A 26,636-nucleotide genomic window follows, 5' to 3' on the forward strand; every position below is an offset into this window, starting at 1 on the left:
ATGTGGAGGTATTGAACATGTTGTGGATATGTGGTGGTATTGAACATGTTGTGGATATGTGGAGGTATTGAACATGTTGTGGATATGTGGAGGCATTGAACATGTTGTGGATATGTGGTGGTATTGAACATGTTGTGGAGATGTGGGGGTATTGAACATGTTGTGGAGATGTGGGGGTATTGAACATGTTGTGGATATGTGGTGGTATTGGACATGTTGTGGGTATGTGGAGCTATTGAACATGTTGTGGGTTTGTGGAGGTATTGAACATGTTGTGTTGTGCATATGTGGTGGTATTGAACATGTTGTGTTGTGGATATGTGGTGGTATTGAACATGTTGTGGATATGTGGTGGTATTGAACATGTTGGGGATATGTGGAGGTATTGAACATGTTGTGGATATGTGGTGGTATTGAACATGTTGTGTTGTGGATATGTGGGGGTATTGAACATGTTGTGGGTATGTGGAGGTATTGAACGTGTTGTGTTGTGCATATGTGGTGGTATTGAACATGTTGTGTTGTGGATATGTGGTGGCATTGAACATGTTGTGGATATGTGGTGGTATTGAACATGTGGATATATGGAGGTATGGAACATGTTATGGATATGTGGTGGTATTGAACATGTTGTGGATATGTGGTGGTATTGAACATGTTGTGTTGTGGATATGTGGGGGTATTGAACATGTTGTGGATACGTGGTAGTATTGAACATGTTCAATACCTGCACATATCCACAACATGTTGTGATGTGGATATGTGGTGGTATTGAACATGTTGTGATGTGGATATTTGGTGGTATTGAACATGTTGTGGAGATGTGGGGGTATTGAACATGTGGAGATGTGGGGGTATTGAACATGTTGTGGATATGTGGTGGTATTGAACATGTTGTGGGTATGTGGAGCTATTGAACATGTTGTGGGTATGTGGAGGTATTGAACATGTTGTGTTGTGCATATGTGGTGGTATTGAACATGTTGTGTTGTGGATATGTGGTGGTATTGAACATGTTGTGGATATGTGGTGGTATTGATTATGTTATGGATATGTGGTGGTATTGAACATGTTGTGTTGTGGATATGGGGTGGTATTGAACAAGTTGTGTTGTGGATATGTGGAGGTATTGAACATGTTGTGGATATGTGGAGCTATTGAACATGTTGTGGGAATGTGGAGGTATTGAACAATACCTGCACATATCCACAACATGTTGTGATGTGGATATGTGGTGGTATTGAACATGTTGTGGGTATGTGGAGGTATTGAACATGTTGTGTTGTGCATATGTGGTGGTATTGAACATGTGTTGTGGATATGTGGTGGTATTGAAGATGTTGTGGATATGTGGTGGTATTGAACATGTTGGGGATATGTGGAGGTATTGAACATGTTGTGGATATGTGGTGGTATTGAACATGTTGTGGATATGTGGAGGTATTGAACATGTTGTGGATATGTGGTGGTATTAAACATGTTGTGGATATGTGGTGGTATTGAACATGTTGTGTTGTGGATATGTGGGGGTATTGAACATGTTGTGGATATGTGGTAGTATTGAACATGTTCAATACCTGCACATATCCACAACATGTTGTGATGTGGATATGTGGTGGTATTGAACATGTTGTGTTGTGGATATGTGGTGGTATTGAACATGTTGCGTTGTGGATATGTGGAGGTATTGAACATGTTGTGGATATGTGGAGCTATTGAACAATACCTGCACATATCCACAACATGTTGTGATGTGGATATGTGGTGGTATTGAACATGCTGTGGGAATGTGGAGGTATTGAACAATACCTGCACATATCCACAACATGTTGTGATGTGGATATGTGGTGGTATTGAACATGTTGTGGGTATGTGGAGGTATTGAACATGTTGTGTTGTGCATATGTGGTGGTATTGAACATGTTGTGTTGTGGATATGTGGTGGTATTGAACATGTTGTGGATATGTGGTGGTATTGAACATGTTGGGGATATGTGGAGGTATTGAACATGTTGGGGATATGTGGAGGTATTGAACATGTTGTGGATATGTGGCGGTATTGAACATGTTGTGGATATGTGGAGGTATTGAACATGTTGTGGATATGTGGTGGTATTAAACATGTTGTGGATATGTGGTGGTATTGAACATGTTGTGTTGTGGATATGTGGGGGTATTGAACATGTTGTGGATATGTGGTAGTATTGAACATGTTCAATACCTGCACATATCCACAACATGTTGTGATGTGGATATGTGGTGGTATTGATTATGTTATGGATATGTGGTGGTATTGAACATGTTGTGTTGTGGATATGTGGTGGTATCGAACATGTTGCGTTGTGGATATGTGGAGGTATTGAACATGCTGTGGATATGTGGTGGTATTGAACATGTTGTGGATATGTGGAGCTATTGAACATGTTGTGGGAATGTGGAGGTATTGAACAATACCTGCACATATCCACAACATGTTGTGATGTGGATATGTGGTGGTATTGAACATGTTGTGTTGTGGATATGTGGTGGTATTGAACATGTTGTGTTGTGGATATGTGGTGGTATTGATTATGTTATGGATATGTGGTGGTATTGAACATGTTGTGTTGTGGATATGTGGTGGTATTGAACATGTTGTGTTGTGGATATGTGGAGGTATTGAACATGTTGTGGATATGTGGTGGTATTGAACATGTTGTGGATATGTGGAGGTATTGAACATGTTGTGGATATGTGGAGGCATTGAACATGTTGTGGATATGTGGAGGTATTGAACATGTTGAGATGTGGGGGTATTGAACATGTTGTGGAGATGTGGGGGTATTGAACATGTTGTGGGTTTGTGGAGGTATTGAACATGTTGTGTTGTGCATATGTGGTGGTATTGAACATGTTGTGTTGTGGATATGTGGTGGTATTGAACATGTTGTGGATATGTGGTGGTATTGAACATGTTGGGGATATGTGGAGGTATTGAACATGTTGTGGATATGTGGTGGTATTGAACATGTTGTGGATATGTGGTGGTATTGAACATGTTGTGTTGTGGATATGTGGGGGTATTGAACATGTTGTGGGTATGTGGAGGTATTGAACATGTTCTGTTGTGCATATGTGGTGGTATTGAACATGTTGTGTTGTGGATATGTGGTGGCATTGAACATGTTGTGGATATGAGGTGGTATTGAACATGTTGTGGATATATGGAGGTATTGAACATGTTGTGGATATGTGGTGGTATTGAACATGTTGTGGATATGTGGGGGTATTGAACATGTTGTGTTGTGGATATGTGGGGGTATTGAACATGTTGTGGATATGTGGTAGTATTGAACATGTTCAATACCTGCACATATCCACAACATGTTGTGATGTGGATATTTGGTGGTATTGAACATGTTGTGATGTGGATATTTGGTGGTATTGAACATGTTGTGGATATGTGGTGGTATTGAACATGTTGTGGATATGTGGTGGTATTGAACATGTTGTGGATATGTGGTGGTATTGACGTGTTGTGGATATGTGGTGGTATTGAACATGTTGTGTTGTGGATATGTGGAGGTATTGAACATGTTGTGGATATGTGGTGGTATTGAACATGTTGTGGATATGTGGAGGTATTGAACATGTTGTGGATATGTGGAGGCATTGAACATGTTGTGGATATGTGGTGGTATTGAACATGTTGTGGAGATGTGGGGGTATTGAACATGTTGTGGAGATGTGGGGGTATTGAACATGTTGTGGATATGTGGTGGTATTGGACATGTTGTGGGTATGTGGAGCTATTGAACATGTTGTGGGTTTGTGGAGGTATTGAACATGTTGTGTTGTGCATATGTGGTGGTATTGAACATGTTGTGTTGTGGATATGTGGTGGTATTGAACATGTTGTGGATATGTGGTGGTATTGAACATGTTGGGGATATGTGGAGGTATTGAACATGTTGTGGATATGTGGTGGTATTGAACATGTTGTGTTGTGGATATGTGGGGGTATTGAACATGTTGTGGGTATGTGGAGGTATTGAACGTGTTGTGTTGTGCATATGTGGTGGTATTGAACATGTTGTGTTGTGGATATGTGGTGGCATTGAACATGTTGTGGATATGTGGTGGTATTGAACATGTGGATATATGGAGGTATGGAACATGTTATGGATATGTGGTGGTATTGAACATGTTGTGGATATGTGGTGGTATTGAACATGTTGTGTTGTGGATATGTGGGGGTATTGAACATGTTGTGGATACGTGGTAGTATTGAACATGTTCAATACCTGCACATATCCACAACATGTTGTGATGTGGATATGTGGTGGTATTGAACATGTTGTGATGTGGATATTTGGTGGTATTGAACATGTTGTGGATATGTGGTGGTATTGAACATGTTGTGGAGATGTGGGGGTATTGAACATGTTGTGGATATGTGGTGGTATTGAACATGTTGTGGGTATGTGGAGCTATTGAACATGTTGTGGGTATGTGGAGGTATTGAACATGTTGTGTTGTGCATATGTGGTGGTATTGAACATGTTGTGGATATGTGGTGGTATTGAACATGTTGTGGATATGTGGAGGTATTGAACATGTTGTGGATATGTGGTGGTATTAAACATGTTGTGGATATGTGGTGGTATTGAACATGTTGTGTTGTGGATATGTGGTGGTATTGAACATGTTGTGGATATGTGGTGGTATTGAACATGTTGTGTTGTGGATATGTGGTGGTATTGAACATGTTGTGTTGTGGATATGTGGTGGTATTGAACATGTTGTGTTGTGGATATGTGGAGGTATTGAACATGTTGTGGATATGTGATGGTATTGAACATGTTGTGGATATGTGGAGGTATTGAACATGTTGTGGATATGTGGAGGCATTGAACATGTTGTGGATATGTGGAGGTATTGAACATGTTGAGATGTGGGGGTATTGAACATGTTGTGGAGATGTGGGGGTATTGAACATGTTGTGGGTTTGTGGAGGTATTGAACATGTTGTGTTGTGCATATGTGGTGGTATTGAACATGTTGTGTTGTGGATATGTGGTGGTATTGAACATGTTGTGGATATGTGGTGGTATTGAACATGTTGGGGATATGTGGAGGTATTGAACATGTTGTGGATATGTGGTGGTATTGAACATGTTGTGGATATGTGGTGGTATTGAACATGTTGTGTTGTGGATATGTGGGGGTATTGAACATGTTGTGGGTATGTGGAGGTATTGAACATGTTGTGTTGTGCATATGTGGTGGTATTGAACATGTTGTGTTGTGGATATGTGGTGGCATTGAACATGTTGTGGATATGAGGTGGTATTGAACATGTTGTGGATATATGGAGGTATTGAACATGTTGTGGATATGTGGTGGTATTGAACATGTTGTGGATATGTGGGGGTATTGAACATGTTGTGTTGTGGATATGTGGGGGTATTGAACATGTTGTGGATATGTGGTAGTATTGAACATGTTCAATACCTGCACATATCCACAACATGTTGTGATGTGGATATGTGGGGGTATTAAACATGTTGTGTTGTGGATATTTGGTGGTATTGAACATGTTGTGATGTGGATATTTGGTGGTATTGAACATGTTGTGGATATGTGGTGGTATTGAACATGTTGTGGATATGTGGTGGTATTGAACATGTTGTGGATATGTGGTGGTATTGACGTGTTGTGGATATGTGGTGGTATTGAACATCTTGTGGATATGTTGTGGTATTAAACATGTTGTGTTGTGGATATGTGGTGGTATTGAACATGTTGTGTTGTGGATATGTGGAGGTATTGAACATGTTGTGGATATGTGGTGGTATTGAACATGTTGTGGATATGTGGAGGTATTGAACATGTTGTGGATATGTGGAGGCATTGAACATGTTGTGGATATGTGGTGGTATTGAACATGTTGTGGAGATGTGGGGGTATTGAACATGTTGTGGAGATGTGGGGGTATTGAACATGTTGTGGATATGTGGTGGTATTGGACATGTTGTGGGTATGTGGAGCTATTGAACATGTTGTGGGTTTGTGGAGGTATTGAACATGTTGTGTTGTGCATATGTGGTGGTATTGAACATGTTGTGTTGTGGATATGTGGTGGTATTGAACATGTTGTGGATATGTGGTGGTATTGAACATGTTGGGGATATGTGGAGGTATTGAACATGTTGTGGATATGTGGTGGTATTGAACATGTTGTGTTGTGGATATGTGGGGGTATTGAACATGTTGTGGGTATGTGGAGGTATTGAACGTGTTGTGTTGTGCATATGTGGTGGTATTGAACATGTTGTGTTGTGGATATGTGGTGGCATTGAACATGTTGTGGATATGTGGTGGTATTGAACATGTGGATATATGGAGGTATGGAACATGTTATGGATATGTGGTGGTATTGAACATGTTGTGGATATGTGGTGGTATTGAACATGTTGTGTTGTGGATATGTGGGGGTATTGAACATGTTGTGGATACGTGGTAGTATTGAACATGTTCAATACCTGCACATATCCACAACATGTTGTGATGTGGATATGTGGTGGTATTGAACATGTTGTGATGTGGATATTTGGTGGTATTGAACATGTTGTGGAGATGTGGGGGTATTGAACATGTGGAGATGTGGGGGTATTGAACATGTTGTGGATATGTGGTGGTATTGAACATGTTGTGGGTATGTGGAGCTATTGAACATGTTGTGGGTATGTGGAGGTATTGAACATGTTGTGTTGTGCATATGTGGTGGTATTGAACATGTTGTGTTGTGGATATGTGGTGGTATTGAACATGTTGTGGATATGTGGTGGTATTGATTATGTTATGGATATGTGGTGGTATTGAACATGTTGTGTTGTGGATATGGGGTGGTATTGAACAAGTTGTGTTGTGGATATGTGGAGGTATTGAACATGTTGTGGATATGTGGAGCTATTGAACATGTTGTGGGAATGTGGAGGTATTGAACAATACCTGCACATATCCACAACATGTTGTGATGTGGATATGTGGTGGTATTGAACATGTTGTGGGTATGTGGAGGTATTGAACATGTTGTGTTGTGCATATGTGGTGGTATTGAACATGTGTTGTGGATATGTGGTGGTATTGAAGATGTTGTGGATATGTGGTGGTATTGAACATGTTGGGGATATGTGGAGGTATTGAACATGTTGTGGATATGTGGTGGTATTGAACATGTTGTGGATATGTGGAGGTATTGAACATGTTGTGGATATGTGGTGGTATTAAACATGTTGTGGATATGTGGTGGTATTGAACATGTTGTGTTGTGGATATGTGGGGGTATTGAACATGTTGTGGATATGTGGTAGTATTGAACATGTTCAATACCTGCACATATCCACAACATGTTGTGATGTGGATATGTGGTGGTATTGAACATGTTGTGTTGTGGATATGTGGTGGTATTGAACATGTTGCGTTGTGGATATGTGGAGGTATTGAACATGTTGTGGATATGTGGAGCTATTGAACAATACCTGCACATATCCACAACATGTTGTGATGTGGATATGTGGTGGTATTGAACATGCTGTGGGAATGTGGAGGTATTGAACAATACCTGCACATATCCACAACATGTTGTGATGTGGATATGTGGTGGTATTGAACATGTTGTGGGTATGTGGAGGTATTGAACATGTTGTGTTGTGCATATGTGGTGGTATTGAACATGTTGTGTTGTGGATATGTGGTGGTATTGAACATGTTGTGGATATGTGGTGGTATTGAACATGTTGGGGATATGTGGAGGTATTGAACATGTTGGGGATATGTGGAGGTATTGAACATGTTGTGGATATGTGGCGGTATTGAACATGTTGTGGATATGTGGAGGTATTGAACATGTTGTGGATATGTGGTGGTATTAAACATGTTGTGGATATGTGGTGGTATTGAACATGTTGTGTTGTGGATATGTGGGGGTATTGAACATGTTGTGGATATGTGGTAGTATTGAACATGTTCAATACCTGCACATATCCACAACATGTTGTGATGTGGATATGTGGTGGTATTGATTATGTTATGGATATGTGGTGGTATTGAACATGTTGTGTTGTGGATATGTGGTGGTATCGAACATGTTGCGTTGTGGATATGTGGAGGTATTGAACATGCTGTGGATATGTGGTGGTATTGAACATGTTGTGGATATGTGGAGCTATTGAACATGTTGTGGGAATGTGGAGGTATTGAACAATACCTGCACATATCCACAACATGTTGTGATGTGGATATGTGGTGGTATTGAACATGTTGTGTTGTGGATATGTGGTGGTATTGAACATGTTGTGTTGTGGATATGTGGTGGTATTGATTATGTTATGGATATGTGGTGGTATTGAACATGTTGTGTTGTGGATATGTGGTGGTATTGAACATGTTGTGTTGTGGATATGTGGAGGTATTGAACATGTTGTGGATATGTGGTGGTATTGAACATGTTGTGGATATGTGGAGGTATTGAACATGTTGTGGATATGTGGAGGCATTGAACATGTTGTGGATATGTGGAGGTATTGAACATGTTGAGATGTGGGGGTATTGAACATGTTGTGGAGATGTGGGGGTATTGAACATGTTGTGGGTTTGTGGAGGTATTGAACATGTTGTGTTGTGCATATGTGGTGGTATTGAACATGTTGTGTTGTGGATATGTGGTGGTATTGAACATGTTGTGGATATGTGGTGGTATTGAACATGTTGGGGATATGTGGAGGTATTGAACATGTTGTGGATATGTGGTGGTATTGAACATGTTGTGGATATGTGGTGGTATTGAACATGTTGTGTTGTGGATATGTGGGGGTATTGAACATGTTGTGGGTATGTGGAGGTATTGAACATGTTCTGTTGTGCATATGTGGTGGTATTGAACATGTTGTGTTGTGGATATGTGGTGGCATTGAACATGTTGTGGATATGAGGTGGTATTGAACATGTTGTGGATATATGGAGGTATTGAACATGTTGTGGATATGTGGTGGTATTGAACATGTTGTGGATATGTGGGGGTATTGAACATGTTGTGTTGTGGATATGTGGGGGTATTGAACATGTTGTGGATATGTGGTAGTATTGAACATGTTCAATACCTGCACATATCCACAACATGTTGTGATGTGGATATTTGGTGGTATTGAACATGTTGTGATGTGGATATTTGGTGGTATTGAACATGTTGTGGATATGTGGTGGTATTGAACATGTTGTGGATATGTGGTGGTATTGAACATGTTGTGGATATGTGGTGGTATTGACGTGTTGTGGATATGTGGTGGTATTGAACATGTTGTGTTGTGGATATGTGGAGGTATTGAACATGTTGTGGATATGTGGTGGTATTGAACATGTTGTGGATATGTGGAGGTATTGAACATGTTGTGGATATGTGGAGGCATTGAACATGTTGTGGATATGTGGTGGTATTGAACATGTTGTGGAGATGTGGGGGTATTGAACATGTTGTGGAGATGTGGGGGTATTGAACATGTTGTGGATATGTGGTGGTATTGGACATGTTGTGGGTATGTGGAGCTATTGAACATGTTGTGGGTTTGTGGAGGTATTGAACATGTTGTGTTGTGCATATGTGGTGGTATTGAACATGTTGTGTTGTGGATATGTGGTGGTATTGAACATGTTGTGGATATGTGGTGGTATTGAACATGTTGGGGATATGTGGAGGTATTGAACATGTTGTGGATATGTGGTGGTATTGAACATGTTGTGTTGTGGATATGTGGGGGTATTGAACATGTTGTGGGTATGTGGAGGTATTGAACGTGTTGTGTTGTGCATATGTGGTGGTATTGAACATGTTGTGTTGTGGATATGTGGTGGCATTGAACATGTTGTGGATATGTGGTGGTATTGAACATGTGGATATATGGAGGTATGGAACATGTTATGGATATGTGGTGGTATTGAACATGTTGTGGATATGTGGTGGTATTGAACATGTTGTGTTGTGGATATGTGGGGGTATTGAACATGTTGTGGATACGTGGTAGTATTGAACATGTTCAATACCTGCACATATCCACAACATGTTGTGATGTGGATATGTGGTGGTATTGAACATGTTGTGATGTGGATATTTGGTGGTATTGAACATGTTGTGGATATGTGGTGGTATTGAACATGTTGTGGAGATGTGGGGGTATTGAACATGTTGTGGATATGTGGTGGTATTGAACATGTTGTGGGTATGTGGAGCTATTGAACATGTTGTGGGTATGTGGAGGTATTGAACATGTTGTGTTGTGCATATGTGGTGGTATTGAACATGTTGTGGATATGTGGTGGTATTGAACATGTTGTGGATATGTGGAGGTATTGAACATGTTGTGGATATGTGGTGGTATTAAACATGTTGTGGATATGTGGTGGTATTGAACATGTTGTGTTGTGGATATGTGGGGGTATTGAACATGTTGTGGATAGGTGGAAGTATTGAACATGTTCAATACCTGCACATATCCACAACATGTTGTGATGTGGATATGTGGTGGTATTGATTATGTTATGGATATGTGGTGGTATTGAACATGTTGTGTTGTGGATATGTGGTGGTATTGAACATGTTGTGTTGTGGATATGTGGAGGTATTGAACATGTTGTGGATATGTGGTGGTATTGAACATGTTGTGGATATTTGGAGCTATTGAACATGTTGTGGGAATGTGGAGGTATTGAACAATACCTGCACATATCCACAACATGTTGTGATGTGGATATGTGGTGGTATTGATCATGTTGTGTTGTGGATATGTGGTGGTATTGAACATGTTGTGTTGTGGACATGTGGTGGTATTGATTATGTTATGGATATGTGGTGGTATTGAACATGTTGTGTTGTGCATATGTGGTGGTATTGAACATGTTGTGTTGTGGATATGTGGTGGTATTGAACATGTTGTGGAGATGTGGGGGTATTGAACATGTTGTGGAGATGTGGGGGTATTGAACATGTTGTGGATATGTGGTGGTATTGGACATGTTGTGGATATGCGGTGGTATTGAACATGTTGTGGGTATGTGGAGCTATTGAACATGTTGTGGGTTTGTGGAGGTATTGAACATGTTGTGTTGTGCATATGTGGTGGTATTGAACATGTTGTGTTGTGGATATGTGGTGGTATTGAACATGTTGTGGATATGTGGTGGTATTGAACATGTTGGGGATATGTGGAGGTATTGAACATGTTGTGGATATGTGGTGGTATTGAACATGTTGTGTTGTGGATATGTGGGGGTATTGAACATGTTGTGGGTATGTGGAGGTATTGAACATGTTGTGTTGTGGATATGTGGTGGCATTGAACATGTTGTGGATATGTGGTGGTATTGAACATGTGGATATATGGAGGTATGGAACATGTTGTGGATATGTGGTGGTATTGAACATGTTGTGGATATGTGGTGGTATTGAACATGTTGTGTTGTGGATATGTGGGGGTGTTGAACATGTTGTGGATATGTGGTAGTATTGAACATGTTCAATACCTGTACATATCCATAACATGTTGTGATGTGGATATGTGGGGGTATTAAACATGTTGTGTTGTGGATATTTGGTGGTATTGAACATGTTGTGATGTGGATATTTGGTGGTATTGAACATGTTGTGGATATGTGGTGGTATTGAACATGTTGTGGAGATGTGGGGGTATTGAACATGTTGTGGATATGTGGTGGTATTGAACATGTTGTGGGTATGTGGAGCTATTGAACATGTGGGTATGTGGAGGTATTGAACATGTTGTGTTGTGCATATGTGGTGGTATTGAACATGTTGTATTGTGGATATGTGGTGGTATTGAACATGTTGTGGATATGTGGTGGTATTGAACATGTTGTGGATATGTGGAGGTATTAAACATGTTGTGGATATGTGGTGGTATTGAACATGTTGTGGATATGTGGTGGTATTAAACATGTTGTGGATATGTGGTGGTATTGAACATGTTGTGTTGTGGATATGTGGGGGTATTGAACATGTTGTGGATATGTGGTGGTATTGACCATGTTGTGGATATGTGGAGGTATTGAACATGTTGTGGATATGTGGTGGTATTAAACATGTTGTGGATATGTGGTGGTATTGAACATGTTGTGTTGTGGATATGTGGAGGTATTGAACATGTTGTGGATATGTGGTGGTATTGAACATGTTGTGGATATGTGGAGCTATTGAACATGTTGTGGGAATGTGGAGGTATTGAACAATACCTGCACATATCCACAACATGTTGTGATGTGGATATGTGGTGGTATTGATCATGTTGTGTTGTGGATATGTGGTGGTATTGAACATGTTGTGTTGTGGACATGTGGTGGTATTGATTATGTTATGGATATGTGGTGGTATTGAACATGTTGTGTTGTGGATATGTGGTGGTATTGAACATGTGTTGTGGATATGTGGAGGTATTGAACATGTTGTGGATATGTGGTGGTATTGAACATGTTGTGGATATGTGGAGGTATTGAACATGTTGTGGAGATGTGGGGGTATTGAACATGTTGTGGAGATGTGGGGGTATTGAACATGTTGTGTTGTGGATATGTGGGGGTATTGAACATGTTGTGGATATGTGGTAGTATTGAACATGTTCAATACCTGCACATATCCACAACATGTTGTGATGTGGATATGTGGTGGTATTGATGATGTTATGGATATGTGGTGGTATTGAACATGTTGTGTTGTGGATATGTGGTGGTATTGAACATGTTGTGTTGTGGATATGTGGAGGTATTGAACATGTTGTGGATATGTGGAGCTATTGAACATGTTGTGGGAATGTGGAGGTATTGAACAATAACTGCACATATCCACAACATGTTGTGATGTGGATATGTGGTGGTATTGAACATGTTGTGGGTATGTGGAGGTATTGAACATGTTGTGTTGTGCATATGTGGTGGTATTGAACATGTTGTGTTGTGATTATGTGGTGGTATTGAACATGTTGTGGATATGTGGTGGTATTGAACATGTTGGGGATATGTGGAGGTATTGAACATGTTGTGGATATGTGGTGGTATTGAACATGTTGTGGATATGTGGAGGTATTGAACATGTTGTGGATATGTGGTGGTATTAAACATGTTGTGGATATGTGGTGGTATTGAACATGTTGTGTTGTGGATATGTGGGGGTATTGAACATGTTGTGTTGTGGATATGTGGTGGTATTGAACATGTTGTGGATATGTGGTGGTATTGAACATGTTGGGGATATGTGGAGGTATTGAACATGTTGTGGATATGTGGTGGTATTGAACATGTTGTGGATATGTGGAGGTATTGAACATGTTGTGGATATGTGGTGGTATTAAACATGTTGTGGATATGTGGTGGTATTGAACATGTTGTGTTGTGGATATGTGGGGGTATTGAACATGTTGTGGATATGTGGTAGTATTGAACATGTTGTGTTGTGGATATGTGGTGGTATTGAACATGTTGTGTTGTGGATATGTGGAGGTATTGAACATGTTGTGGATATGTGGTGGTATTGAACATGTTGTGGATATGTGGAGGTATTGAACATGTTGTGGATATGTGGAGGCATTGAACATGTTGTGGATATGTGGAGGTATCGAACATGTTGTGGAGATGTGGGGGTATTGAACATGTTGTGGAGATGTGGGGGTATTGAACATGTTGTGGATATGCGGTGGTATTGAACATGTTGTGGGTATGTGGAGCTATTGAACATGTTGTGGGTTTGTGGAGGTATTGAACATGTTGTGTTGTGCATATGTGGTGGTATTGAACATGTTGTGTTGTGGATATGTGGTGGTATTGAACATGTTGTGGATATGTGGTGGTATTGAACATGTTGGGGATATGTGGTGGTATTAAACATGTTGTGGATATGTGGTGGTATTGAACATGTTGTGTTGTGGATATGTGGGGGTATTGAACATGTTGTGTTGTGGATATGTGGTGGTATTGAACATGTTGTGGATATGTGGTGGTATTGAACATGTTGGGGATATGTGGAGGTATTGAACATGTTGTGGATATGTGGTGGTATTGAACATGTTGTGGATATGTGGAGGTATTGAACATGTTGTGGATATGTGGTGGTATTAAACATGTTGTGGATATGTGGTGGTATTGAACATGTTGTGTTGTGGATATGTGGGGGTATTGAACATGTTGTGTTGTGGATATGTGGTGGTATTGAACATGTTGTGGATATGTGGTGGTATTGAACATGTTGGGGATATGGGGAGGTATTGAACATGTTGTGGATATGTGGTGGTATTGAACATGTTGTGGATATGTGGTGGTATTGAACATGTTGTGTTGTGCATATGTGGTGGTATTGAACATGTTGTGTTGTGATTATGTGGTGGTATTGAACATGTTGTGGATATGTGGTGGTATTGAACATGTTGGGGATATGTGGAGGTATTGAACATGTTGTGGATATGTGGTGGTATTGAACATGTTGTGGATATGTGGAGGTATTGAACATGTTGTGGATATGTGGTGGTATTAAACATGTTGTGGATATGTGGTGGTATTGAACATGTTGTGTTGTGGATATGTGGGGGTATTGAACATGTTGTGTTGTGGATATGTGGTGGTATTGAACATGTTGTGGATATGTGGTGGTATTGAACATGTTGGGGATATGTGGAGGTATTGAACATGTTGTGGATATGTGGTGGTATTGAACATGTTGTGGATATGTGGAGGTATTGAACATGTTGTGGATATGTGGTGGTATTAAACATGTTGTGGATATGTGGTGGTATTGAACATGTTGTGTTGTGGATATGTGGGGGTATTGAACATGTTGTGGATATGTGGTAGTATTGAACATGTTGTGTTGTGCATATGTGGTGGTATTGAACATGTTGTGTTGTGGATATGTGGAGGTATTGAACATGTTGTGGATATGTGGTGGTATTGAACATGTTGTGGATATGTGGAGGTATTGAACATGTTGTGGATATGTGGAGGCATTGAACATGTTGTGGATATGTGGAGGTATCGAACATGTTGTGGAGATGTGGGGGTATTGAACATGTTGTGGAGATGTGGGGGTATTGAACATGTTGTGGATATGCGGTGGTATTGAACATGTTGTGGGTATGTGGAGCTATTGAACATGTTGTGGGTTTGTGGAGGTATTGAACATGTTGTGTTGTGCATATGTGGTGGTATTGAACATGTTGTGTTGTGGATATGTGGTGGTATTGAACATGTTGTGGATATGTGGTGGTATTGAACATGTTGGGGATATGTGGAGGTATTGAACATGTTGGGGATATGTGGAGGTATTGAACATGTTGTGGATATGTGGTGGTATTGAACATGTTGTGTTGTGGATATGTGGGGGTATTGAACATGTTGTGGATATGTGGAGGTATTGAACATGTTGTGTTGTGCATATGTGGTGGTATTGAACATGTTGTGTTGTGGATATGTGGTGGCATTGAACATGTTGTGGATATGTGGTGGTATTGAACATGTTGTGGATATACGGAGGTATTGAACATGTTGTGGATATGTGGTGGTATTGAACATGTTGTGGATATGTGGTGGTATTGAACATGTGGATATATGGAGGTATGGAACATGTTGTGGATATGTGGTGGTATTGAACATGTTGTGGATATGTGGTGGTATTGAACATGTTGTGTTGTGGATATGTGGTAGTATTGAACATGTTCAATACCTTTACATATCCATAACATGTTGTGATGTGGATATGTGGGGGTATTAAACATGTTGTGTTGTGGATATTTGGTGGTATTGAACATGTTGTGATGTGGATATTTGGTGGTATTGAACATGTTGTGGATATGTGGTGGTATTGAACATGTTGTGGAGATGTGGGGGTATTGAACATGTTGTGGATATGTGGTGGTATTGAACATGTTGTGGGTATGTGGAGCTATTGAACATGTTGTGGGTATGTGGAGGTATTGAACATGTTGTGTTGTGCATATGTGGTGGTATTGAACATGTTGTGTTGTGGATATGTGGTGGTATTGAACATGTTGTGGATATGTGGTGGTATTGAACATGTTGTGGATATGTGGAGGTATTGAACATGTTGTGGATATGTGGTGGTATTAAACATGTTGTGGATATGTGGTGGTATTGAACATGTTGTGTTGTGGATATGTGGGGGTATTGAACATGTTGTGGATATGTGGTGGTATTGACCATGTTGTGGATATGTGGAGGTATTGAACATGTTGTGGATATGTGGTGGTATTAAACATGTTGTGGATATGTGGTGGTATTGAACATGTTGTGTTGTGGATATGTGGAGGTATTGAACATGTTGTGGATATGTGGTGGTATTGAACATGTTGTGGATATGTGGAGCTATTGAACATGTTGTGGGAATGTGGAGGTATTAAACATGTTGTGGATATGTGGTGGTATTGAACATGTTGTGTTGTGCATATGTGGTGGTATTGAACATGTTGTGTTGTGGATATGTGGTGGTATTGAACATGTTGTGGATATGTGGTGGTATTGAACATGTTGGGGATATGTGGAGGTATTGAACATGTTGTGGATATGTGGTGGTATTGAACATGTTGTGTTGTGGATATGTGGGGGTATTGAACATGTTGTGGGTATGTGGAGGTATTGAACATGTTGTGTTGTGCATATGTGGTGGTATTGAACATTTTGTGTTGTGGATATGTGGTGGCATTGAACATGTTGTGGATATGTGGTGGTATTGAACATGTTGTGGCTATATGGAGGTATTGAACATGTTGTGGATATGTGGTGGTATTGAACATGTTGTGGATATGTGGTGGTATTGAACATGTTGTGTTGTGGATATGTGGGGGTATTGAACATGTTGTGGATATGTGGTAGTATTGAACATGTTCAATACCTGCACATATCCACAACATGTTGTGATGTGGATATGTGGGGGTATTAAACATGTTGTGTTGTGGATATTTGGTGGTATTGAACATGTTGTGATGTGGATATTTGGTGGTATTGAACATGTTGTGGATATGTGGTGGTATTGAACATGTTGTGGATATGTGGTGGTATTGAACATGTTGTGGATATGTGGTGGTATTGACGTGTTGTGGATATGTGGTGGTATTGAACATCTTGTGGATATGTTGTGGTATTAAACATATTGTGTTGTGGATATGTGGTGGTATTGAACATGTTGTGTTGTGGATATGTGGAGGTATTGAACATGTTGTGGATATGTGGTGGTATTGAACATGTTGTGGATATGTGGAGGTATTGAACATGTTGTGGATATGTGGAGGCATTGAACATGCTGTGGATATGTGGAGGTATTGAACATGTTGTGGAGATGTGGGGGTATTGAACATGTTGTGGAGATGTGGGGGTATTGAACATGTTGTGGATATGTGGTGGTATTGAACATGTTGTGGGTATGTGGAGCTATTGAACATGTTGTGGGTTTGTGGAGGTATTGAACATGTTGTGTTGTGCATATGTGGTGGTATTGAACATGTTGTGGATATGTGGTGGTATTGAACATGTTGGGGATATGTGGAGGTATTGAACATGTTGTGGATATGTGGTGGTATTGAACATGTTGTGTTGTGGATATGTGGGGGTATTGAACATGTTGTGGGTATGTGGAGGTATTGAACATGTTGTGTCGTGCATATGTGGTGGTATTTAACATGTTGTGTTGTGGATATGTGGTGGCATTGAACATGTTGTGGATATGTGGTGGTATTGAACATGTTGTGGATATATGGAGGTATTGAACATGTTGTGGATATGTGGTGGTATTGAACATGTTGTGGATATGTGGTGGTATTGAACATGTTGTGTTGTGGATATGTGGGGGTATTGAACATGTTGTGGATATGTGGTAGTATTGAACATGTTCAATACCTGCACATATCCACAACATGTTGTGATGTGGATATGTGGGGGTATTAAACATGTTGTGTTGTGGATATTTGGTGGTATTGAACATGTTGTGTTGTGGATATGTGGAGGTATTGAACATGTTGTGGAGATGTGGGGGTATTGAACATGTTGTGGAGATGTGGGGGTATTGAACATGTTGTGGATATGTGGTGGTATTGAACATGTTGTGGGTATGTGGAGCTATTGAACATGTTGTGGGTTTGTGGAGGTATTGAACATGTTGTGTTGTGCATATGTGGTGGTATTGAACATGTTGTGTTGTGGATATGTGGTGGTATTGAACATGTTGTGGATATGTGGTGGTATTGAACATGTTGGGGATATGTGGAGGTATTGAACATGTTGTGGATATGTGGTGGTATTGAACATGTTGTGTTGTGGATATGTGGGGGTATTGAACATGTTGTGGGTATGTGGAGGTATTGAACATGTTGTGTCGTGCATATGTGGTGGTATTTAACATATTGTGTTGTGGATATGTGGTGGCATTGAACATGTTGTGGATATGTGGTGGTATTGAACATGTTGTGGATATATGGAGGTATTGAACATGTTGTGGATATGTGGTGGTATTGAACATGTTGTGGATATGTGGTGGTATTGAACATGTTGTGTTGTGGATATGTGGGGGTATTGAACATGTTGTGGATATGTGGTAGTATTGAACATGTTCAATACCTGCACATATCCACAACATGTTGTGATGTGGATATGTGGGGGTATTAAACATGTCGTGTTGTGGATATTTGGTGGTATTGAACATGTTGTGATGTGGATATTTGGTGGTATTGAACATGTTGTGGATATGTGGTGGTATTGAACATGTTGTGGATATGTGGTGGTATTGAACATGTTGTGGATATGTGGTGGTATTGACGTGTTGTGGATATGTGGTGGTATTGAACATCTTGTGGATATGTTGTGGTATTAAACATGTTGTGTTGTGGATATGTGGTGGTATTGAACATGTTGTGTTGTGGATATGTGGAGGTATTGAACATGTTGTGGATATGTGGTGGTATTGAACGTGTTGTGGATATGTGGAGGTATTGAACATGTTGTGGATATGTGGAGGCATTGAACATCTTGTGGATATGTTGTGGTATTGAACATGTTGTGGACATGTGGGGGTATTGAACATGTTGTGGATATGTGGTGGTATTGAACATGTTGTGGGTATGTGGAGCTATTGAACATGTTGTGGGTATGTGGAGGTATTGAACATGTTGTGTTGTGCATATGTGGTGGTATTGAACATGTTGTGTTGTGGATATGTGGGGGTATTGAACATGTTGTGGATATGTGGTGGTATTGAACATGTTGTGGATATGTGGAGGTATTGAACATGTTGTGGATATGTGGTAGTATTGAACATGTTGTGGATATGTGGAGGTATTGAACATGTTGTGATGTGGATATGTGGGGGTATTAAACATGTTGTGTTGTGGATATTTGGTGGTATTGAACATGTTGTGATGTGGATATGTGGGGGTATTGAACATGTTGTGTTGTGGATATGTGGTGGTATTGAACATGTTGTGGGTATTGAACATGTGTTGTGGATATGTGGTGGTATTGAACATGTTGTGATGTGGATATGTGCTGGTATTGAACATGTTGTGGATATGTGGAGGTATTGAACATGTTGTGGATATGTGGTGATATTGAACATGTTGTGGATATGTGGTGGTATTGAACATGTTGTGGATATGTGGTGGTATTGAACATGTTGTGGATATGTGGTGGTATGGAACATGTTGGTATTGAACATGTTGTGATGTGGATATGTGGGGGTATTGAACATGTTGTGGATATGTGGTGGTATTGAACATGTTGTGGATATGTGGGGGTACTGAACATGTTGTGTATATGTGGGGGTGTAGGGATGTTATATGATGTACTGTTTTATCTTTAGCTCATTCAGAACAAACACTTCACTGTTTTATCTGTTGTTTTATAGCTAATGGGGATCCCTAATAAACCCCAGGAAGAGAAGCTAATAGGGATCCCTAATAAACCCCAGGAAGAATAGCTAATGGGGATCCCTAATAAACCCCAGGAAGAGTAGCTAATGGGGATCCCTAATAAACCCCAGGAAGATAAGTTAATGGGGATACCTAATAAACCCCAGGAAGAGTAGCTAATGGGGATCCCTAATAAATACAAATACACCATCTCCCCATAACAGTAGTAGTGAGAGACAAGATAATTGTAGGGTTACATGATCTCCCCATAGCAGTACAGGGTAGTGGGAAAGAAGCACGGCACAGAGCGTAGGGTTACAGTGTCCTCACGTAATTCAAGCTCTGACACAGCATTTGAAACAGGCAGATAATTTCTTATGACTATGACTTACTTTGTCAGCAGCTGCCAGCAGGTTGTCGGCCATCTTCTCCAGGTTGGGAGCTTTCCCTGTGTAGATGAATCCCATCATCTCCTTAAACACGTCTGGCTCCACATCACTGATGTCCACACGGTTCTGAGACAGGACAATAGTGTGTTTGAAATCCCTGTGCCCACTATGTGGAGTAAAGCGGTAGTATCTTTAATCTCTGGAACGGTCATTCCGGGTCAAATAAAAGAGGTAAATAAAACTAGACCTACCTTTTTACTCTCCTCCATCTCATGTTCAAACATGGCGTTAAAGACGGGGGATCTTGCTGTCGATCAAAGACAACAACATCAGTAAGATTCGAGGCAAAACCCCCATAACATATTAACACATTTTCATGTTGCAGCTACTGGCAATATTCAATTAGGGTCAGGGGATTAGAACCCAGGTACTGCTGGACGGAGAGTAAGGGAGATAGCCAGAGGGAGGGGAGGGCTAGGGTCAGGGGATTAAAACCCAGGTACTGCTGGAGGAAAGGTATTACCTGCTAGCATGGATTTGTGTGCCTTAAACTCCTGCCCTCCCACATAACGGGAACTAGTAGTTTAGTTGTAATGGTGTAGTAGTGGTGGTGTCGTAATGTGGTGGTGTAGTAGTAGTGGTGGTGTAGTAGTAGTGGTGGTGTTGTAGTAGTGGTGGTGGTTTAGTAGTAGTGGTGGTGTAGTAGTAGTGGTGGTGTTGTAGTAGTGGTGGTGTAGTAGTAGTGGTGGTGTAGTAGTAGTGGTGGTGTAGTAGTAGTGGTGGTGTAGTAGTAGTGGTGGTGTCGTAATAGTGGTGTTGTCGTAGTAGTGGTGTTGTCGTAGTAGTGGTGGTGTCGTAGTAGTGGTGGTGTCGTAGTAGTGGTGTAGTAGTAGTAATGGTGTCGTAATAGTGGTGTAGTAGTAGTAGTGGTGTAGTAGTAGTGGTGGTGTAGTAATAGTGGTGATGTAGTAGTAGTGGTGGTGTCGTAGTAGTGGTGGTGTTGTAGTGGTGGTGCAGTAGTAGTAATGGTGTCGTAATAGTGGTGTAGTAGTAGTAGTGGCGGTGTAGTAGTAGTAGTGGTGGTGTAGTAGTAGTAGTGGTGGTGTAGTAGTAGTGGTGGTGTTGTAGTAGTGGTGGTGTTGTAGTAGTAGTGGTGGTGTTGTAGTAGTGGTGGTGTAGTAGTAGTAGTGGTGGTGTACTAGTAGTGGTGGTGTTGTAGTAGTGGTGGTGGTGTAGTAGTAGTGGTGTTGTCGTAGTAGTGGTGGTGTAGTAGTAGTGGTGGTGTTGTCGTAGTAGTGGTGGTGTAGTAGTAGTGGTGGTGTAGTAGTAGTGGTGGTGTAGTAGTAGTAGTGGTGGTGTAGTAGTAGTGGTGGTGTTGTCGTAGTAGTGGTGGTGTAGTAGTAGTGGTGGTGTAGTAGTAGTGGTGGTGTAGTAGTAGTGGTGGTGTTGTCGTAGTAGTGGTGGTGTAGTAGTAGTGGTGGTGTTGTAGTAGTAGTGGTGGTGTTGTCGTAGTAGTGGTGGTGTAGTAGTAGTGGTGGTGTAGTAGTGGTGGTGGTGTAGTAGTAGTGGTGGTGTAGTAGTAGTGGTGGTGTAGTAGTAGTGGTGGTGTAGTAGTAGTGGTGTTGTCGTAGTAGTGGTGGTGTAGTAGTAGTGGTGGTGTTGTCGTAGTAGTGGTGTTGTCGTAGTAGTGGTGGTGTAGTAGTAGTGGTGGTGGTGTAGTAGTGGTGGTGTAGTAGTAGTGGTGGTGTCGTAATAGTGGTGTTGTCGTAGTAGTGGTGGTGTAGTAGTAGTGGTGGTGTCGTAGTAGTGGTGTTGTCGTAGTAGTGGTGTTGTAGTAGTAGTGGTGGTGTAGTAGTAGTGGTGGTGTAGTAGTAGTGGTGGTGTAGTAGTAGTGGTGGTGTAGTAGTAGTGGTGGTGTAGTAGTAGTGGTGGTGTAGTAGTAGTGGTGTTGTAGTAGTGGTGGTGGTGTAGTAGTAGTGGTGGTGTCGTAATAGTGGTGTTGTCGTAGTAGTGGTGGTGTCGTAGTAGTGGTGGTGTCGTAGTAGTGGTGTTGTCGTAGTAGTGGTGGTGTAGTAGTAGTAATGGTGTCGTAATAGTGGTGTAGTAGTAGTAGTGGTGTAGTAGTAGTGGTGGTGTAGTAATAGTGGTGATGTAGTAGTAGTGGTGGTGTCGTAGTAGTGGTGGTGTTGTAGTGGTGGTGCAGTAGTAGTAATGGTGTCGTAATAGTGGTGGTGTAGTAGTAGTGGTGGTGTAGTAGTAGTGGTGGTGTAGTAATAGTGGTGGTGTCGTAATAGTGGTGGTGTAGTAGTAGTGGTGGTGTTGTAGTAGTGGTGTAGTAGTAGTAATGGTGTCATAATAGTGGTGTAGTAGTGGTGTAGTAGTAGTAGTGGTGGTGTAGTAGTAGTGGTGATGTAGTAATAGTGGTGATGTAGTAGTAGTGGTGGTGTCGTAGTAGTAGTAGTAGTAGTAGTAGTAGTAGTGTAGTAGTAGTAGTGGTGGTGTAGTAGTAGTGGTGGTGTAGTAGTAGCGGTGGTGTAGGTGTAGTAGTAGTAGTAATGGTGTCGTAATAGTGGTGGGGTAATAGCAGTGGTGTAGTAGTAATGGTGGGGTAGCGATGGGGTAGTAGCAATGTTGGTGTCGTAATAGTGGTGATGTCGTAGTAGTAGGGATGTAGTAGTAGTGGTGGTGTCGTAATAGTGGCGGTGTGGTAGTAGTGGTGTAGTCCTGTAGTAGTAATTGTTTAATAGTGTAGTTTGGGGCGGCAGGTAGCCAGCCTAGTGGTTATAGGTTGCAAGATCGAATCCCCGAGCTGACAAGGTAAACATCTGTCATTCTGCCCCTGAACAAGGCAGTTAACCCACTGTTCCTAGTCCTGTAGTAGTGTGGCAGTTGTAGTAGTGTAGATGTAGTGTAGTATTAGGGTAGTAGTAGGAGGTGTGTATTGGTAGTAGTAATGGTGTAGTAGCGTAGTAGTATTGGCGCAGTAGCATAGTAGTAGTGAAGTGGTAATGGAGTAGCAGTGTAGAAGTTGTAAATTAGTGGTGTAGAAGTAATGCATTAGTGATGTAGTAGCACTAGTAGTAGTGTATTAGTGGTGTAGTAGTAGTAGTGGTGGTATTGAAGTAGTAGTAGTAGAAGTGGTGCATTAGTGATGTAGTAGTAGTAGTGGTGTAGCAGTAGTAGTAGTGGTGGTATTGAAGTAGTAGTAGTAGAAGTAGTGTATTAGTGGTGTAGTAGTAGTGGTAGTGTAGCAAAAGTTTAGTAGCGGTGTATTAGTAGCAGTGTATTCGTTATGTAGTTGTGTAGTAGTAGTAGTAGTGTAGCAGTAGTTTAGTAGTGGTGTAGTAGTAGTAGTAGTACTGTAGTAGTGGTGTAGTAGTAGTAGTATTGGTGTAGTAGTTGTAGTAGTGTATACGTGATGTAGTAGTAGTAGTAGTGGTGTAGCAGTAGTTAAGTAGTGGTGTAGTAGTATTATTGTAGTAGTAGTGTAGCAGTAGTTAAGTAGTGGTGTAGTAGAAATAGTGTTGTAGTAATAGTAGTAGTAGAAGAAAAGTATTGGTGGTGTAGTAGTTGAGTAGCAGTAGTTTAGTAGTGGTGTAGTAGTAATAGTGTATTCGTGATGTAGTAGTAGAAGTGTCGCAGTAGAGTAGTAGTAGTAGTAGCAGCAGTAGTTTAGTGGTGATGCAGTAGTAGTGGTGTTGTAGTAGTAGTGTATTAGTAGTGTATTAGTGATGTAGTAGTACTGTAGCAGTAGTTTAGTAGTAGTGTATTAGTGGTGTAGCAAAAGTATTGTAGTAGTAGTAGTGTAGTGGTAGTGTAGCAGTAGTTTAGTAGTGTTGTAGTAGTGTATTAGTGATGTAGTAGTACTGTAGCAGTAGTTGAGTAGTAGTGTATTAGTATTGTAGCAGTAGTTTAGTAGTGGTGCAGCACTATTGTAGTAATGTAGCAGTAGTTTAGTAGTGTTGTAGTAGTGTATTAGTGATGTAGTAGTACTGTAGCAGTAGTTTAGTAGTAGTGTATTAGTAGTGTAGCAGTAGTACTGTAGTAGTGTATTGTGGTGTAGCAGTAGTTTAGTATTGGTGTAGTAGTAGATGTATTGTAGTAGTAGTAGTAGTGCTGTTGTAACATAAGTAATGCCTTGGTGGTGTAGTAGTAGTGTATTAGTGATGTAGTAGTAGCAGTGTAGCAGTAGTTTAGTCGTAGTGTATTAGTGGTGTAGCAGTAGTATTGTAGTAGCAGTGTATTAGTGGTGTAGTAGTAGTAGTAGTAGTGTAGCAGTAGTTTAGTAGAGGGTATTCGTGGTGTAGTAGTAGTAGTAGTGGTGTAGTAGTAGTGTTACCTGCCAGGATGGATTTGTGTGCCTTGAACTCCTGCCCTCCCACATAGAGGGAACAATCAGTGAAGCGGGAACACTGCCACAGGTTCCCCAGGTCATCTGACAGCTGGCACTCTGGTACCTTCAGCATGTTCATGTTGGACTGGCCAGAGATGTTCACAGAGTCCTGCACCACACTCACCTGTAATATAACATACAATACATGATCAATACTAAATCATTCTGGGCTGGCCAGAGATGTACACAGAGTCCTGAACCACATTCACCTTTTAATTTAATTTGTTTTATTTCACCTTTATGTAACCAGGTAGGCCAGTTGAGAACAAGTTCTCATTTACAACTGCGACCTGGCCAAGATAAAGCAAAGCACTGTGACACAAACAACAACACAGAGTTACACATAAACAAACGTACAGACTATAACACAATAGAAAAAGTCTATATACAGTGTGTGACGATGGTAAGGCAATAAATAGGCCATAGTAGCGAAGTAATTACAGTTTAGCAGATTAACACTGGAGTGATAGATGAGCAGATGATGGTGTGTAGGTAGTGATACTTGTGTGCAAAAGAGCAGCAAAGTAAATAAAAACAATATGGGGATGAGGTAGGTAGATTGGATTTACTATTTACAGATGTACACCTAGAATATAATATAACATACAATACATTATCCATACATTATCTATACATTTACATGATCATAACTAAATCATGTTGGACTGGCCAGAGATGTTCACAGAGTCCTGCACCACCCTCACCTAGAACACAATACATTAATCTATACTAAAACACAAGTACTATGTGGACGGACACAATAATAGATGGTTTGGAGAGAACTTCTAAAGACGTGTCCCCTTCCTTATGCCAGTACATGTCCAGGCCCGTCTGAAGTTTGCTAGAGAGCATTTGGATGATCCAGAAGAAGATTGGGAGAATGTCATATGGTCAGATGAAACCAAAATAGAACCTTTTGGTAAAAACTCAACTCGTCGTGTTTGGAGGATAAAGAATGTTGAGTTGCATCCAAAGAACACCATACCTACTGTGAAGCATGGGGGTGGAAACATCATGCTTTGGGACTGTTTTTCTGCAAAGGGACCAAGACGACTGATCCGTGTAAAGGAAAGAATGAATGGGGCCATGTATCGTGAGATTTTGAGTGAAAACCTCTTCCATCAGCAAGGGCATTGAAGATGAAATGTGGCTGGGTCTTTCAGCATGACAATGATCCCAAACACACCGCCTGGGCAACGAAGGAGTGGCTTCGTAAGAAGCATTTCAAGGTCCTGGAGTGGCCTAGCCAGTCTCCAGATCTCAACCCCATAGAAAATATTTGGAGGGAGTTGAAAGTCCGTGTTGCCCAGCAACAGCCCCAAAATATCACGGCTCTAGAGGAGATCTGCATGGAGGAATGGGCCAAAATACCAGCAACAGTGTGTGAAAACCTTGTGAAGACTTCCAGAAAATGTTTGACCTCTGTTATATACCCTTTGTTGGCAATGACAAAGTATTGAGAAACTTTTGTTATTGACCAAATACTTATTTTCCACCATAATTTGCAAATAAATTCATTAAAAATCCTACAATGTGATTTTCTGGATTTTTTTTTCTCATTTTGTCTGTCCTAGTTGAAGTGTACTACCTATGATGAAAATTACAGGCCTCTCTCACCTTTTTAAGTGGGAGAACTTGCACAATTGGTGGCTGACAAAATAATTTTTTGCCCCACTGTAGCATATCATTACAGCAGTATGGAGTGGGTCTAGACACCGGTATGGTAGCTAGCTTACAATCAAATGCCGACCGCATTATCTACCAAGATAATTATCTTAGATTATAATCACAGTCGTGTATATCCCCCCCAAGAAGACACATCGACGGCCTTGAAAGAACTTCATTGGACTCTATGTAAACTGGAAACCATATATCCTGAGGCTGTATTTATTTTAGCTGGGGATTTTAACC

General features: G+C 40.8%; 1 protein-coding gene across 2 annotated transcripts in view; it reads right to left on the reverse strand.

Moving 5' to 3' along the window:
- The window catches only part of spopla (speckle type BTB/POZ protein like a), a 104,302-nt gene that overhangs the window by 37,969 nt on the left and 39,697 nt on the right, over window positions 1-26,636 (reverse strand). For both annotated transcript variants that reach the window (XM_036959444.1, XM_036959443.1), the window contains exons 6-8: window positions 24,672-24,849; window positions 20,584-20,639; window positions 20,336-20,458 (exon numbers count right to left, since the gene is read on the reverse strand). In XM_036959444.1, the coding sequence (XP_036815339.1) occupies window positions 20,336-20,458; window positions 20,584-20,639; window positions 24,672-24,849 (357 nt within the window). The remainder of the gene's footprint in view (window positions 1-20,335; window positions 20,459-20,583; window positions 20,640-24,671; window positions 24,850-26,636) is intronic.

The sequence above is a fragment of the Oncorhynchus mykiss genome, chromosome 22 (assembly GCF_013265735.2).
Source record: "Oncorhynchus mykiss isolate Arlee chromosome 22, USDA_OmykA_1.1, whole genome shotgun sequence".
NCBI lineage: Eukaryota > Metazoa > Chordata > Actinopteri > Salmoniformes > Salmonidae > Oncorhynchus > Oncorhynchus mykiss.